The 14,796-nt window shown below is 43.2% G+C and overlaps 2 protein-coding genes across 2 annotated transcripts in view; one reads left to right on the top strand and one right to left on the bottom strand.

Moving 5' to 3' along the window:
• Positions 1-5,835, top strand: part of VPS26B (vacuolar protein sorting 26 homolog B (S. pombe)) — a 48,423-nt gene extending 42,588 nt beyond the window's left edge. The window contains exons 4-6 of the mRNA XM_006892815.1: positions 3,013-3,188; positions 5,021-5,163; positions 5,553-5,835. Coding sequence (XP_006892877.1) covers positions 3,013-3,188; positions 5,021-5,163; positions 5,553-5,699 — 466 coding nt within the window. The 3' untranslated portion in view covers positions 5,700-5,835. The remainder of the gene's footprint in view (positions 1-3,012; positions 3,189-5,020; positions 5,164-5,552) is intronic.
• Positions 5,836-8,335: 2,500 nt separating this feature from the next.
• Positions 8,336-14,796, bottom strand: part of THYN1 (thymocyte nuclear protein 1) — an 8,307-nt gene continuing 1,846 nt past the window's right edge. The window contains exons 2-7 of the mRNA XM_006892814.1: positions 13,336-13,511; positions 11,023-11,091; positions 10,592-10,684; positions 9,078-9,173; positions 8,711-8,861; positions 8,336-8,382 (exon numbers count right to left, since the gene is read on the bottom strand). Coding sequence (XP_006892876.1) covers positions 8,336-8,382; positions 8,711-8,861; positions 9,078-9,173; positions 10,592-10,684; positions 11,023-11,091; positions 13,336-13,511 — 632 coding nt within the window. The remainder of the gene's footprint in view (positions 8,383-8,710; positions 8,862-9,077; positions 9,174-10,591; positions 10,685-11,022; positions 11,092-13,335; positions 13,512-14,796) is intronic.

Raw genomic sequence — 14,796 nt, 5'->3', positions numbered from 1 at the left:
AGAAGAACGAAAGAGCAGAATGGTGGCCAATATTAAGAGGAATAACTTCCATGTGATTAGAACTCCAGAACAGGAAGATAGAATAAAAGCACAGAGAAAATAGTTGAAGATTTGCTGGAATATGTTGTTGTTGATTGCCTTCGAGTTGAGCATGACTCATAGGGACCCTATGAACAGAAGGCCTGAAGCCTCTCTACAACTACCTACATTTAACAAAGTTCATAGAGTTTCCAGATGCAAGTTGTTAAGGAAGTGGATGCAACTCCTGCTTTCAAACCTGTCATAGAATGTTACTGGTTGAGTCGCCTGCAATGCATAGCAACCCTGTGTACAGAGGCTCTGAGCCTGTCCTGAGCCAGTCTCACTAACCCTCATCGGCCCAGTTACTGTATCAATACATCTTATCCGGAGTCTTTCCCTTCCTGCACTGTTCGTCCACCCTTCCAAGCATGATGTCCTTCTCTAACGACTGATTTCTCCTCGCCACGTGCCCAAAGTAAGTGAGGCAGAGCTTCAAAATCCTAGCATAGGAGGAGAGACTTGGTTTGACCCTCTCCAAGACAGACCTATTTGTTTTTAAACATGATATGTTTAAAACACATCTCCAGCACCTCAACTCGAAGGCATCTATTCTTTTATTTTCCCCGAAGTCCTAGCTCAGGCATCTATTCTTCTTTTATTTTCCCAAAGTCCTAGCTCAGATCCTATTGTTATTCTACAGAGAGTTGAAAAAAAGAATCACCAACTTTAAACCAAAAGGAAAGAAGACACTGGGTAAGCAGTGTGATCATGAAGAAGAAATACAGGAAGCCCCACAAATCCTCATCTCAACACCTACTACACAGTCACAGTAATCAATACAATTTGAAGCTAGTATAGCAATAGGTACATAGGCCAGCAGAATAGAATTGAGAACCCAAAAGTAAATCCAGCCACCTGTGGATAGCTGATCTTTGACACAGAGGTGAAATACATTACGTGAGGAAAAGACAGCCTCTTTAACAAATGGTGCTGGCAAAACTGCATGTTTTTGTAAAAAAGCAAACTGAATCGCGATCCAAACCTCAGATCACATATAAAAACTAAGTGAAGAGAGATCAAGGACTTAGGTGTAAAATCTGGAACTATAAGATCATCAAAGGAACAATTGGGACAAACTTGGGAGCCCTAATCAATGGCACAAATAACTTGTCAAGTGTAGCTGAAATTGCATAATCAGCAGAGAATAAGCTAGATGATTGGGACTTCCTGAATATGAAATCCTTATATGCATCAGATGACCTCTGCAAAAAAATAAAAAGAGATCCTTCGAACTGGGAAAAAAAAATATTTGGCAATAACTCCTTTCTAAAATTTACAAAAACCTTCCAACAGCTTAACAAGGACACACACACCAAATGCAATTACAAAATGAGCACAGGACATGACACTTCACCAAAGAAGACATTCAGATGTCCAAGACACATGAACAAAGGCTCAAGATCATTAGCTATCCTCAAACTCTCATGGCTGTAAATCACACGGGAGGAGACTGCCTGTCGTTCTCTCTCAGAGCAGCTGACGGATTTAAACTACTTGCTTCTGGTTTCACAGCACAACTCTTTACCCACTCAACCACCCCAAAGGTCCCTCGTAGCTATTGCTATTGCTATATGCTATCTAGTTGGAACAGACTCATCACTGACCCTCCAGTGGGTTTGCAGAGACTGTAAATGGCACAGGAGAAGACTGACTGCTTGTCTTTTTCCCAAAGTGCAGCAGGTGGATTTGAATTGCCTGTCTTTGGGTTGGCAGTGCAACTCCTTACCACTAGGTCATTAGTGCTCTTGGAGAGATGTAAACAATGAGCTTTTCTCTCCTCCTAGCAACAATAACAGTTCATTTAGAGAGCAAAAAACAAATGTTGGCAAAGGGGTAGAGAGACAGAAGCTCTTCTACATGCTGGCGTACAGTGGTACAACCATGATCTAGTTTGGCACTTGCTTAGAAAGTTGAGAAATTAAATACCACTTGATCCAGCAATCTCACTATTAGATATGTGTCCTAAATAAGAGCTTCCACTCTCTGCAGCAGCCATTATAATAGAAGAGAGCTTGAAGCAACCAAATGTCCATCAACAGACTTATTATGGGAGAAAATTACTATTATAAAAGCTAAGGAAAGAATTAGAATCACTCTTGGATAATTGCAAGGGATGAAAAGGGAGGGAGATAAGAGTTAAAAAGTAAAATTTGCCAGGTGAAGAGAAAGACAGTATATGATAAGGTATTGACCATGTTAATAAAATTTATTTTTATATTAATTTTAAAAACCAAATCTATAATGAATGACTTCATGAAAAAGTAGTATGATCTGGGAAGTTCCACTGACACTTAAAAGTTAACAACAACAACAAAAAAGTTAACATAAAAAAGAAAGAGAGGTTATTAACATGGCTAAATTCCTTACAGTTTACAGGAGGGTGTAAGCACTGGCCAGCAGAATCCAGGAAACAGAGTAATGGAAACTATAGGGGTCAGTTAACTACTTGATGGGACAAAAAGGACCTGAACATGGGATTTATACAGCTATAAACCAAAAGTTTACAAAAACAGGTTGCCTTATCTTTTTTCCGTGGACTCGAACCATATACCTTTTGGTTAGCAGCCAGATTCTTTAACCATTTTGTCATCATTACTTATTAGTAGAGATAGAAACAGTGATTTATTTACAAGCTATTATTACCTGTAAATCCCTGAAGAGGCAGATTAATTGAGCAGACATGTTTCCTAAAGAGAAATAACTTTAAGGAAAAATTTAGAGTTGGATAGGATGGAAGGATGGGGAATAGACATTTATGTGACTCAGGTAAGAGTATAGTGGGAATTCCTGCAATAGTAGTGCAAATACAGGAAGGTGGTAACGTGATGCTACAACAAACACAGCAATAACTTCTGAAACCAAAACAGCCCATAAAGGTGCTGAGAATGACCCCTAAATATGTCTTGGTGCCTTCACTTTCTCTCCCCCCAGATACCACTTGAAAGATGTCATTGTCGGGAAGATATACTTCCTTCTAGTGAGAATCAAGATTAAACACATGGAAATCGACATCATTAAACGAGAAACAACTGGGACAGGCCCTAACGTTTACCACGAGAATGACACCATTGCCAAGTACGAGATCATGGATGGGGCTCCTGTTAGAGGTGAGCTGGCCCCACACCTGGGAAAGCCCCAGCCCTTACTTCTGGCTCCCAGACCTGCCCCACAACTTCACAGGGGCTTGGAGGGTTGTACTGTTGAAGCTGGATTTTCCTCTCAGCTATAGTGTAACTGTGGATCCCAGTAGATACATAACGGGGGAAGGAGGGCTGGGTTCATAAAGTGTCAGGGGTCAGGGCTGGCTCCTTTTCGCCAGAACAGCTCTCTGTAGAGCCAGTACATAGGTTAGGCTTACCAAATTATTTCAGGAGTTTTATGTTTAATGTAAAAAAAAAATTCATAGACAATTTTTGACAGACAGGTTGAGCATTGTGCTGTTTGGCTCCCTTTGACATTCTGCTATTCCTTGCTGTTCGATAGCCAGAGATTAGCACATGCTCTTCCCTCTTGTCAGTTAATACCAGCCCTAGCCAAACAGGCCATTCCCCAATTGTGAAGAAGCACTACTGTATGCTGCGGCTAGCAGTACAAGGTACTGAAGCAAGCTCCAGGACTTCGAGACAGTCTCTTCCTCTAATGGAGCTAGCATTTTGTCTGGGATGGGAGTTGAAAACTATGTGTGCTCCTACTTATCTAAGAGGAACAAGAGTTCTCCATCACAGCTGGCAGCAGCAGATGAAGAGTCTGTGAATTGCTTGCTACTTCCAAGGTTGTATTCAGTTTCCTCCCAGTCTGGAAGGACATAAATGACATAGCTTGAGCAGCGTGTAACACAGAGGACACCGATAGTAGATTCTTGGGGCAGCCTTCTTGATTGCCTCGAAAGTGCCATTTTCCCCACTAGCTAACCAAGTATTTGTTGTTGTTAAGTGCCGCCAAATCACATGATTCATGTTGACCCCATGACAACAGACCTAAACTCTTTCTTACCCTGCACTCTGCACCATCCCCATCATCCCTAACACGTTTTAGTCCTTTGCCACCGGTATAGAAAAAAAACTGATGTTTTTCTGTAGATATGAAATGGGCCACTGTGAGAAATGATAAACAAAACAGAAGCTATTTAAAATCCATTTGTTTCGCTTTAGACTACATTGCAAGCCTGACTTTTCTCAGTGGAATGACTAACCTAATTTTGTTCTACCTTCTACCTATGTTAGGAAAGGCATTAATACAGCAGGACAAAACCCCAATCTCACTGCCGCTGATTTAGTGCTGACTCATCACAGCCTTTCATTGGGTTTCGGGTTTCTGAGGCTATAAATCTTAGGGGAGGAGACTCCCACCAAGCGGCCTGTGGATCTGCACTGCTGAGCTTTCGGTTAGCAGTTTGAGATATTATGCAGTATACCACCAGAGCTGCTTTAAAGAAGGACCTAGCATATTACAGCCAGATTTCCAAATGAGAAAATGAAGGTACAGAGAAAGGAACAGATTTACACAGAAGTGGGGCCAGACTAAAGATTCTGTTCTCCAGGCCACTGCACCTTCGTGATAACCCATGTTGGAATGCCAATCCATTGTATTCTAGAGGGGCATGAACTGTGTGGTATTTGAGGGAGTTAGTAGTGAAACTGCTGGGTGACAATGGTGATCAAACCGGGTTTTGACAACTGCCTCTTAAAAGCCCATAAATTCATATAATAAAATTATGCTTAATAGTGTGTCTAAGCTACTCAAGGATTTAGTAAAGGCACTGAAATCTGGGTTATGGAGTCATATTTTCCCTTTAGCATCCAGTGGTATAAAAAGCCTTTGTTTTAGGTTCCTGTGCTGTGTTCAGTGGGCATTCCTGCTGCAGTCAGACAGCAGCCTGGCACGAAGCCCAAGAGGAATGCCTCAGCCCTGCCTCTGACACTCCCCTTTGCCCTGACAGGTGAGTCCATCCCGATCCGGCTCTTCCTGGCAGGCTATGAGCTCACCCCCACCATGCGGGACATCAACAAGAAGTTCTCCGTGCGTTATTACCTCAACCTGGTGCTGATTGATGAGGAAGAACGGCGCTACTTCAAACAGCAGGTAACTCCCCAGGCTCTGCATACAATAGGAAGCAATAGGGAAAAGCATGTCTCCTGTGGAAGACCAGGTACTACTCCTGCAGACATAACATGACAATCCTAGGAAAGGGCTCACAGGCTTCTGTGCCACTTGTTTCACGAGGCGGTGTGAACACCATATCGCCCAGAGTCCCACAGCAAGAAGCCACCAAGTCTGTTTCTCTGGCCTAAGCCTATAATTGTCCTGTCCTCCTATAACACCATCAACAAGAGCCCTGTGACAAGGAGATATGAGTAGCTTCTATCCTTAGTGAGCCCAAGACTCCCCAGAATAAAGTGGGGGCACCTGGGAAGACTCCTCCCCATCACCTCCTCTCACAGTCTTGTGCTGCCCCTCTCCCAATTCTACAGGAAGTGGTATTGTGGAGGAAAGGTGACATCGTGCGCAAGAGTATGTCCCACCAGGCAGCCATCGCCTCTCAACGCTTCGAAGGCACAGCCTCGCTGGGTGAGGTGCGGACCCCGAACCAGCTGTCTGACAACAATAGCAGGCAGTGAGGCCTGAGCCGCACCACTGCTGAGCTTCTGCCCCGGCACCCTCATCTGACAGGCGCCGGTGGCTGGGGTGGAGGAGGTGTGCTGCTCAGCTGACCCATTACTTGCAACCTGAAAAAAAAAATTATGTTTATGACTTCAATTCCTTTCTCTGAAGAACCCAAGGAACTTGGATAAGAGACAGTCTCCTTGGGAGTCTTGTCACTGAGGTGGAGAGAGAAAAAAAGGTAGCATCTTGACAGCTGGTCTTTCCTAAGGGAAGAAGAGCCTTCCGTTGAGGCCTCCTGGGCCACCTCATATCTGGTAGAACACCTTTGTTCCTGTGCCTTTTACTTCCCGACACAGGAATTGAGCATGTCCCTGAGATTCTGAGTTGTCAGAAAGGCCCCTGGGCATCATCACATCCTGCGGTCCCTCTGCGCGCTCGGAAGTGGCCCGCACCATCCACCGTGGTAGGAGTTCTACCTCCTTGGGAGTCTTGGATGTAGTGCTCTCAAGTCCCCATAAGCTACTTCCTTTCTAGCTCCTCTCTCAGTGCAGTACTTCCCTCCTCTTTGCTGGGCTCTTGTTATAATTTAGGTGGAAGACCATGGAAGGGCCGTGCGTGGCAAGATTGTCCCTTTGCCTGTGATTGGCCCTGGGGTCAATGTGATGGATGATCACAGGATTGGAAACAAAAAGGTGCCACAATCACTGAGAAGAAACATGGGAGCTCTGCCTTTACCACAGAATTCCATTTTTGAACTTTGACACCTTGGTTGGTTTTAGGGCATTAGCCTCAACAAGGACAAGACAACAGAGTCTCTATTTTAGGAAGTGCCAGAGGAAGAGTCTGGATTCCTTTGCTTCCCTAAGGGCAGATCCTCATTACTCGCTTTCCTTTTCATTTTCTGGGAAATGAGGCATGGTTTTAAACACTTTAGAAATATTGTTTCCACTACACCTGTTCCTACAAAGAAGGGAGGGCCTCAGCTGAAGACTCTGCTACCACAATTTCAGAGTAATTCTGCTTGCCAAATTGTCTTCATCTTCACCAGCTGACGCACCAGAATTTAGAACCACTGGAGTTTCGTTGTTTAAGGACACATACAAAAGTCCTTGTGGGTATTTTTATGTGAGGGGAGAATGCGGTTTTTCCCTCCATTGCACTGTCCTTGGGCCTGTTGTTGTAAAGGTGACTCCTCTCCTGCCTCATCTGGAAATCACCAGGAATTAACTCTCTCCTAAAAGCCTTCTTTTCCCTTAGAGGAAGACCAAGCAGATACCACTGACAAAGTACAGCATTTGGTGATCTGAGTTCTCAAATTTGGAAAGTAGGAGGTTTGGGCCCTTTGTTATCTTTCAGTTAGAGTGGAAAATGAGGAGTCATCTCTTCCTTAGAAATAAGTGCAGTTTTGGCCCTTTGGCTAGGCAAAGCACACAAAGCAGAGCTGACGCTGGAAAGAAAAGTATTTGGAATGACAAGGGGCAGAACCAAAGAAGGTCAGGTTATTTCCCCTGTGCTGGGCCCTGAGTTCAGCTGTGATATACAATCCCCATGGGAAGAGGATCACCCATCCAGCTACCCTTGGATTTTCAAGGTTGGAGTTTACGCGCGAGGGAGGCAGGGTCTGTACACCTTGCCTTTTTCAGAGCAAAGATTAGGCTCTGGCTTGCCTCCTGTTAAAGTTGGTAATCTTTTAACTAGAAAGCATCTATCCCTTCCTGTGCTCCAACTGACAACACAAATTCTTTTACTGGGTTTCTTAACATCACAAACCTTGTTTTCCTGAGGGGACTGGAAGAGATTCTGCTTTTTGTCTCCAGGGAGCTGTGTGCAGCCAGGTCATGTTTTTACTCTACCCCTACTCCCTACTTCTGTCCAGCTGTGAAAGGGAGGAGAGGCTCTGGTCCCCTTCTTAAAAGGTCCCCATACCTGGGATTGCACAGGTACTAAACCAAGCAGTGCAACTTGTAATTAAGTAGCTGCAGTGTTTACACGTTTCTTAAATGTGTTGTCTTTTCAATGGCTGTATTTAAAAAAAAAACAAACAAAAAAACTTGTTTTAATGTCTCTGATTAAAAGAAGCCCTGTGGCTTTGGAGGTCTGTCTCCAAAGATTACCAGGTCCTGTGGTCTCTCGTGTCTTGTTCTGTCCAGCCTCAGGCAGGCTCCCTCTGTGACACCAACACAACCTTTGCTACACAAGGAGAGCACTTCAGGCAAGTCTCAGTGAGGACAGGAATTCATGTTTTACCCCTGAATTCATGTTTAATGGTTTCAGTATGTGGAGGGACAAAGTATACCTCAGGGACAAGGGAATGAAGGCCAGTGCAGAAAGACAAAAGTTTGAGGAGGTGTTCAGGACTTGGTTCTACCCCTACATTTGCGGAGGCCACTGATTAGCTACAGTAAAGGAAGATGCCACTAAGCAGAAAAAGCCAGCTTAAGGGTAAAAAATTTAGTCTAAAACAGTGCCCAGTATTGTTTTAAAAGAAAAGCTTTCCAACTTTGATATTGTTTAATAGGAGAGAAATACACCAAAACCACCTTTATACAAAATCTCAGGTAAACAGATTGTGTCTTTTTTTTTTCCATATAAAAATCTGGTTTCTTTGGAGAGATGTCTTGTCCATTCCAGCAGTAGTGTTCAGGTTCAGTTAAGTTGGTTGCTTCTTCTCCAGTTCCAAAATAAAATCAAACTCTTCTGCCAAAATTGTGAAAAAGGAAGGAAGAATTAGGTCTTGTGTCTAAGCAGGGATATTATATCAGGCACATTGAAATACTTTACATGTTACTTAAGATAAAATCCTCACTAATTCTTAAGCAAGTTAGTTATTATCATTAATACCCAAAGAGTATCTTACTATGTCCTAAGCAGTGTTAAAGTAATAGGTACCTCAAGGTACAGTCATTTTTTTATGAATATTACAGGTAAGGATTTTGACTCAAAGTTTAAATACCCATCTGAGTCCAATTAACTCGTAAATGAAAATTCACAGGGCTATTTAGGAGTGGGGTGGGCCTGCTCTTACCTTGGGTCAGGGGCTGAACTGAGAGTCTCTGGGAAGTAAAGAGAGCCATGTTTTTTAAAGGGCCACCAGTGGTCTTGTGAGCTTGGTAGTATGTTTTGAGCTCAGCCAGGGGAATAAAACGCTTCATCATTCGTACAAACTGTACGTCGACCTGCATAACAACAATGTGTAAGACAGAAAGATGTGCTCAGCCAAACACTGCCTGTTCCATGTTCATACTGCCTGCAGGAGGCTCCCACAACAGGGCTGGGACTCACTGTAATCTCCCAAGTGGGGTTTCCTTACCTGAGGCACCCAAGACCCTCTTCTTCCCTCTCTTTGTTCATCTTTCTCCTCTCACAAAATTAGAAGAAGAGTTAGTTTTTACCATAGACCATTTAGGGTTCTCCTTTTTGCTGGATGGATCATAATGGGGATTGTTTTTCTCAAACTGTGTGTGGTCTGGGTAGGCTTCCTTCACAATCTGAAACCAAAACCAAAGTTTCCGATCATGTACATATACAGTCAGCTTTTGGAAGTTCCCTTGCCTAACTGATAATTCAGGTCCAGCTTCCATTTCCTATCCTGCCCTTTCTCAACCCATCTGCCTTGCTGTGGACATAAGAAAGGGGCAGAAAGCTGGAAATAATACAAGATCTACGTCTACCAGTTGCAATATGGGAGAAGGATGGGCAGTCTCCTCCGGTGTCAGTTACAGCCTCTGAACATGTGCTGAGGGTCAGATATAGGTCGGTCCTGACTCAACGGTACACACCGCCACAGCTACTTAAGAGCTCTGTGGACGTAGTCCACAGGGAGTTCCACCACTAACCCAAAGCCTGCTTCTTGGCAGTCTGAAGTCAATGGCAGGTCTGAGACCGACAGATATTCTCCCTTTATGATTTATTCTCGGAAACCCGATAGAACATAAGCTAGGAGATAGTTCCAGTGCGATGACTATGAGTAGGGAACAACCCTGTTTTTCTAAGTCCTGAAAGTCTACTTTTAATTAGAATTATAGTAGTTAACACTTTTGGTAACAGAAGCCAGGAAATCAGGAGACGAATTGCATTGGGAAAGTCAGCTGTGAGGGACCTCTCAAGAGTACTGAAGAGCAACGACATCAGGCTGGAGACTAAGCTGCACCTGATCCAGGCTATAGTCTTTGCAATTACATGCTATGCATTGGAGAGTGAATAGGGATGATAGAGAATTGATGCCTTTGAACTGTAGAGCTGCAGAAGAGTGTTGAATATACCATGGGCTGCTAGGAGAACAAACAGGTTTGTCCTGGAGAGGGTGAAGCCAGAATGTTCCCTGGAGCCAACGATTGTGAAGCTTCGTGTGACATACTTCGGGCATGTTGCAAGGAGGGACTGGTCCTGGGAGAGGGACATCATGTTTGGGAAGGTGGAGGGACGGCGCAGGAGAGGAAGACCTTCGATGAGATGGATCGATTCTGTGAGTGGAGTGGTGGGAATGAATGTGTTTGAAATGGCGAGGTTGACACAGGATAGAAGGACGTTTAGGGCTCTTGCACATTGGTCATTATGAGTCGCAAACGACTCGATGGCACATAACAACAACAACAATACTATCATTGGTGCCCCTGTTTTGTGTTCTGTTTTACTTGTACAGTTAATTATTTCATCCTGCTAATTGGCTTGGAGGCACTCCTATGAGGCCTGGTTTTGAGTAAGAGACCAAGACTCACAACAGAAAAATCTGTGTGTGTGGCTGAAATGAAGGCCTCGCTGGCTCGAGTTCCTATTTTATAGGAGAGTCCAGAGGGCCTACAGGTGAGTGTTGCTTTTTTTGTTACCTATTTAAACTGCTCCTCTATCAGCAGATGAAGAATTCTCCTTAGAAGGAGAACGGATTCAAACAAACTGTCCAGCTCACCTTCATAAGTCCTGCAATGCCTGGCTCTTTGCAGTTGCTATGGTAGAAGAAAGCCTCCTCTTCCAGCTTCATGGCTCTAAGGAAGTTCCGGGCCTGCTCCAGGGAAGAAGAAGTTAGAAATACCCTCCCACTCACTTTCAGAAGAAATTAAGTCCATAAGTCCATTTTTATTAGATGAGTTATTAACTTGAACCTTCCTACAATTTATTAAAATCTATCTCCGTTTCCAAATACTTAGATTTGTACCAGGACATCAGCTTGTACATGGGCCATTTGCAAATGCCAGGTATTCAGAGTAACTGAGGTATAATTAAACACATTTTTTAAGTTTGGGCTCACAGAGAAAGCACTGTAGGCCAAAGGTTCTGCTACTTAGTAAGTCAAGCAGCAGGCATTATCCTACTCTGAGCTGTGGATATCCTGGCTCTTACCTGGTAGTTTCGAACACCATCCCAGCATGTTGTCTGATTGGGCTGTTCTTTGAGATCCTCAATTCCAAACTACCAACAGGAAACAGTCATTCATTAAATAATCCTTGACAAGTTGGCAAGCATACATGGAAACATCTAGTGCCCTCCACACACCAAAAAGTGCTATTACTATGGTAAGTTTAAGTAGTTTATTAAGAAGAATGCCACAGAACTACTTATATGTTCTTGTTATGTGCCAAAGAGTTGCTGGCAATTTATAGCAACCCTATATACGATAGCTCTGAACCCTGCCCCCTATCCTGAGCCAATCTCATCATCTCCAACAGACCTACCGCCATTACTGCAGTCACTGAGTCAATCTATCTCATCCAGGGTGTTCCTCTCCTATGCTGTCCCTCCACCCTTCCAAGCATGATGTCCTTTTCCAAGGACTGGTCCCTCCTGGCAACATGGCCAAAGTATGTCAGGTGGAGCTTCAGAATCCTTGCCTCCAAGGAACAACTTGGTTTCACTCTCTCCAGGACAAGCCTGTTTGTTTTCTTGGTGGTCCACAGTATAGTCAGTACTCTTCTCCAGCACCACAAATCAAAGGCAAATCAAAACAGATCATTCAGGAGGCGGGGCTTTATGAGGAGTGTGACATAAGAATTAGAGGAAGACTCATCAACAACCCATGTTATGCTGATGATAAAACCTTGCATGCAGAAAATGAGGAGTGCCTACATGCCTGAAGCATTTGCTGCAGAAGGTCAAGGACTACTCTTCAATATAGATTGAAGCTCAACATTAAGAAGACAGATTCTCATCACCAGGCCAATTGGCAACTTAATGATAGACAAAAGATTAAGATTGTTGATAACTTCAGCTTGCTTGGTTCCCCAATCAACACTCTTGGCACCAGCTGTCAAGAAATCAAGAGATGAAGTGCACTGGGTAAGGCTGCTCTGAGGGATCTCTCCAGAGTGCTAAAGAGCAACTGTGTCAGTCTGGAGACAAAGGTGCACGTGATCCAAGCCAAGGTCTTTGCAATTACTTGTTATGCATCAAGACAGCGAGACAGTGACTAAGGATGACAGAATAAGATTTGGTGTCTTTGAGTTGTGGTGCTGCAGAAGACTGTTGAACATTCCATGGATTACCAAGAGAACAAACAAGTTTGTCCTGGAGAGGGTGAAACCACGTTGCTCCTCAGAGGCAAGGATTTTGAAGCTCTGTCTCACATCCTTTGGGCATGTTTCCAGGAGGGACCAGTCATTGGAAAAGGATATCATGCTTAGAAGGGCTGAGCAACAGTGCAAGATAAGAAGACCATGGATGAGATGGATTGACATAGTAAGTGGGATAATAGGGTTAGGTGTATCAGAGACAGACTTGTTCAAGATAAGACTGGGTTCAGAGCTATTGTGCATACGGTCAGTATGAATCACAGGCAACTCAATGGCACAGAACAATAACAATTATGTTTCCTTGCTAAAATGGTATTAAGTGAGTAGCTGCAAAGACTGTAAGTCCCACAAGCCTAAAATATATACTATCTGTCCCATTTTAGAAATAATTTTCCAAAATTTTCTGTCAGGGACATCTCCAGAGTACTGATGAACAACATTTTCAGTCTGGAGACTTAAGGTGTACCTGATCCAAGCCATGGTCTTTGCAATTACTTGCTATGCATCAAAAAACTGGAAAATGACAAAGAATGATGAAAGCATTGATTCCTTTGATTTATGTGCTGGAGAAGAGTACTGAACATACCATGGACTGCCAAGAGAACAAACAGATATGTCCCAGAGAGGGTAAAACCAAGTTGCTCCTTGGAGGAAAGGATTTTGAAGCTCTATCTGACATATTTTGTCCATGCTGCCAGAAGGGATCAGTCCTTGGAAAAGGACATCATGCTTGGAAGGGTAGAGGGACTGAGGAAGAGAAGATGATCCTGGAGATAGATTGACTCAGTGACGGAGGTAATGGGGGTAGGTGTGTCATAGAGAAATGGTCAAGGTAGAAAGGGTTCAAAGTTGTTGTGCATAGCGTCACTATGAGTCCCAGGCAACTTGACAGCACATGACAACAACCCTCCAAGTGAGTTACTGCCTCAAAACTACCTGGAGGGTCAGCTATAGGTTTTTCTGACTTGACAGCACATAACAACCACCACCACCCTACACAGAACATGTAGTTGATAGTAACAAATCTTGACTCTATTAATTTCTTTTACCCAATCTTCAAAAATAAGCACCTGGAGATGGAACCTTAAGGATTTCATACTGTGTAGAAAGAAATGTATTGGCATTAGAAACAGATACATGGTCTCACCTTCACATCTACTCCTTTCTCTAGTCTGCTTTCTGGCTCTGACTTCATTAGCCAGTGGCTGCTTGGATTCTTTCCAAAATTAGAAGCTGATACCTTCTCAGGGCTGTCCTCTGTTTTAGCTGATGCACCATCTAGATTCTCAGTTTTGGCACATTTTTCTAATGGTCTCTTCTCATCTGCAGTGGGAAAAGACAAAACATATCCTGCCTGCTAAGAAGTGAATGTTCCACTATGGAAAATATGCTTTGGAGTCAGACCTGCATTCAAATCCTAATCCTGCCAGTTATTAGCACCTCAACTGTTGAACTTCAGTTTCTTATCCATACAAACAAAATACCTACTTTGCAGAATAGCAGTCTGCAGTCACCAGCTGCTATGTAGGAGAAAGATGGGCAATCTCCTCCTTGACTTACAGCCTCTGAAAACCCAATGGAGCATCAGCTGTTTGTCAGTGCCAACTTAATAGCAATGAGAGACTTTACAGACTGTCTTCTGAGTTGTCATTCACCAGGCTAAGAATTCCTACCTTACAAGATGGTTTTTAAGAGTAAGGTAAAAGTCCTAATAGAGTGTCTGAGATATATTAGTCACTAAATATCTTCCTTCCCTCGCTCACTTTTCTAGGCCTTTATTCAGGTTATCCCATCCAGTGAGGAGAGTAAGTACATACTCCCTTGAGTAGTTATGAAGATTCAATTAGGTTATTCATGCAAAGGATCAGAACAATACCGATACTATAAATAAGAAATAGCTATCAGCCTGTATTCTCATCATCTCGTTCTTTCCTCCTTATTCACTACACTTGTTCACTTACTTTGGCTACACTGGCCTGCCTGCTTTTTATTCCTTGAAGGTGCCAAGAGAAATGGGGAAAACAGATCACTTAGGACATACAGGGATGGTAAAGGTAGATTTTATCCTAAAAGAATTAAAGATGTTTGGAATAAAATAATGGCTAACATATGTTGTGGTAAGGAGTTGCATTGTCAACCCAAAGACAAATCCACCAGCTGCTCCTCTAGAGCAAGATAAGCAGTCACCTCCCACGTGAGTCCCACCCTCTGAAAAATGGCTGAAAGGTCAATTCTGAGTCAATTCCAACGTGGCAGCACAAAACGACCTGTTCCCTTAACCCTAATTCAGCTAATCTACACAACATGTATTTCTACATATGGAAAATAACCATAAGAATCAAGGTCCAAGTTCAGAACCTGTTCCTCAATGACTGCATGATATTGCCTCCAAATTGAGTTTATGTATCATTTAAATATATTTTGTAAAAAAGAATTAAGTTAGAGTAAGGATGGCAATGGATTTATAACTGCTCGAGCTAATAACACTGTATCGTGGCATGGAGGAGGAATAGTGGAAATGTATCCAAAACCATTTATGGAACATAGGTACTGCATCGGAATATATATCTCTGGATTGGAAATGATGATATTGTTAATACTTATAGCC

Source organism: Elephantulus edwardii, unplaced genomic scaffold (assembly GCF_000299155.1).
Source record: "Elephantulus edwardii isolate Elephantulus edwardi_28Jun2011 unplaced genomic scaffold, EleEdw1.0 scaffold00120, whole genome shotgun sequence".
Lineage (NCBI taxonomy): Eukaryota > Metazoa > Chordata > Mammalia > Macroscelidea > Macroscelididae > Elephantulus > Elephantulus edwardii.
The sequence above is the reverse complement of the archived record's forward strand: the minus strand, read 5'-3'. Positions and strand labels throughout refer to the sequence as shown.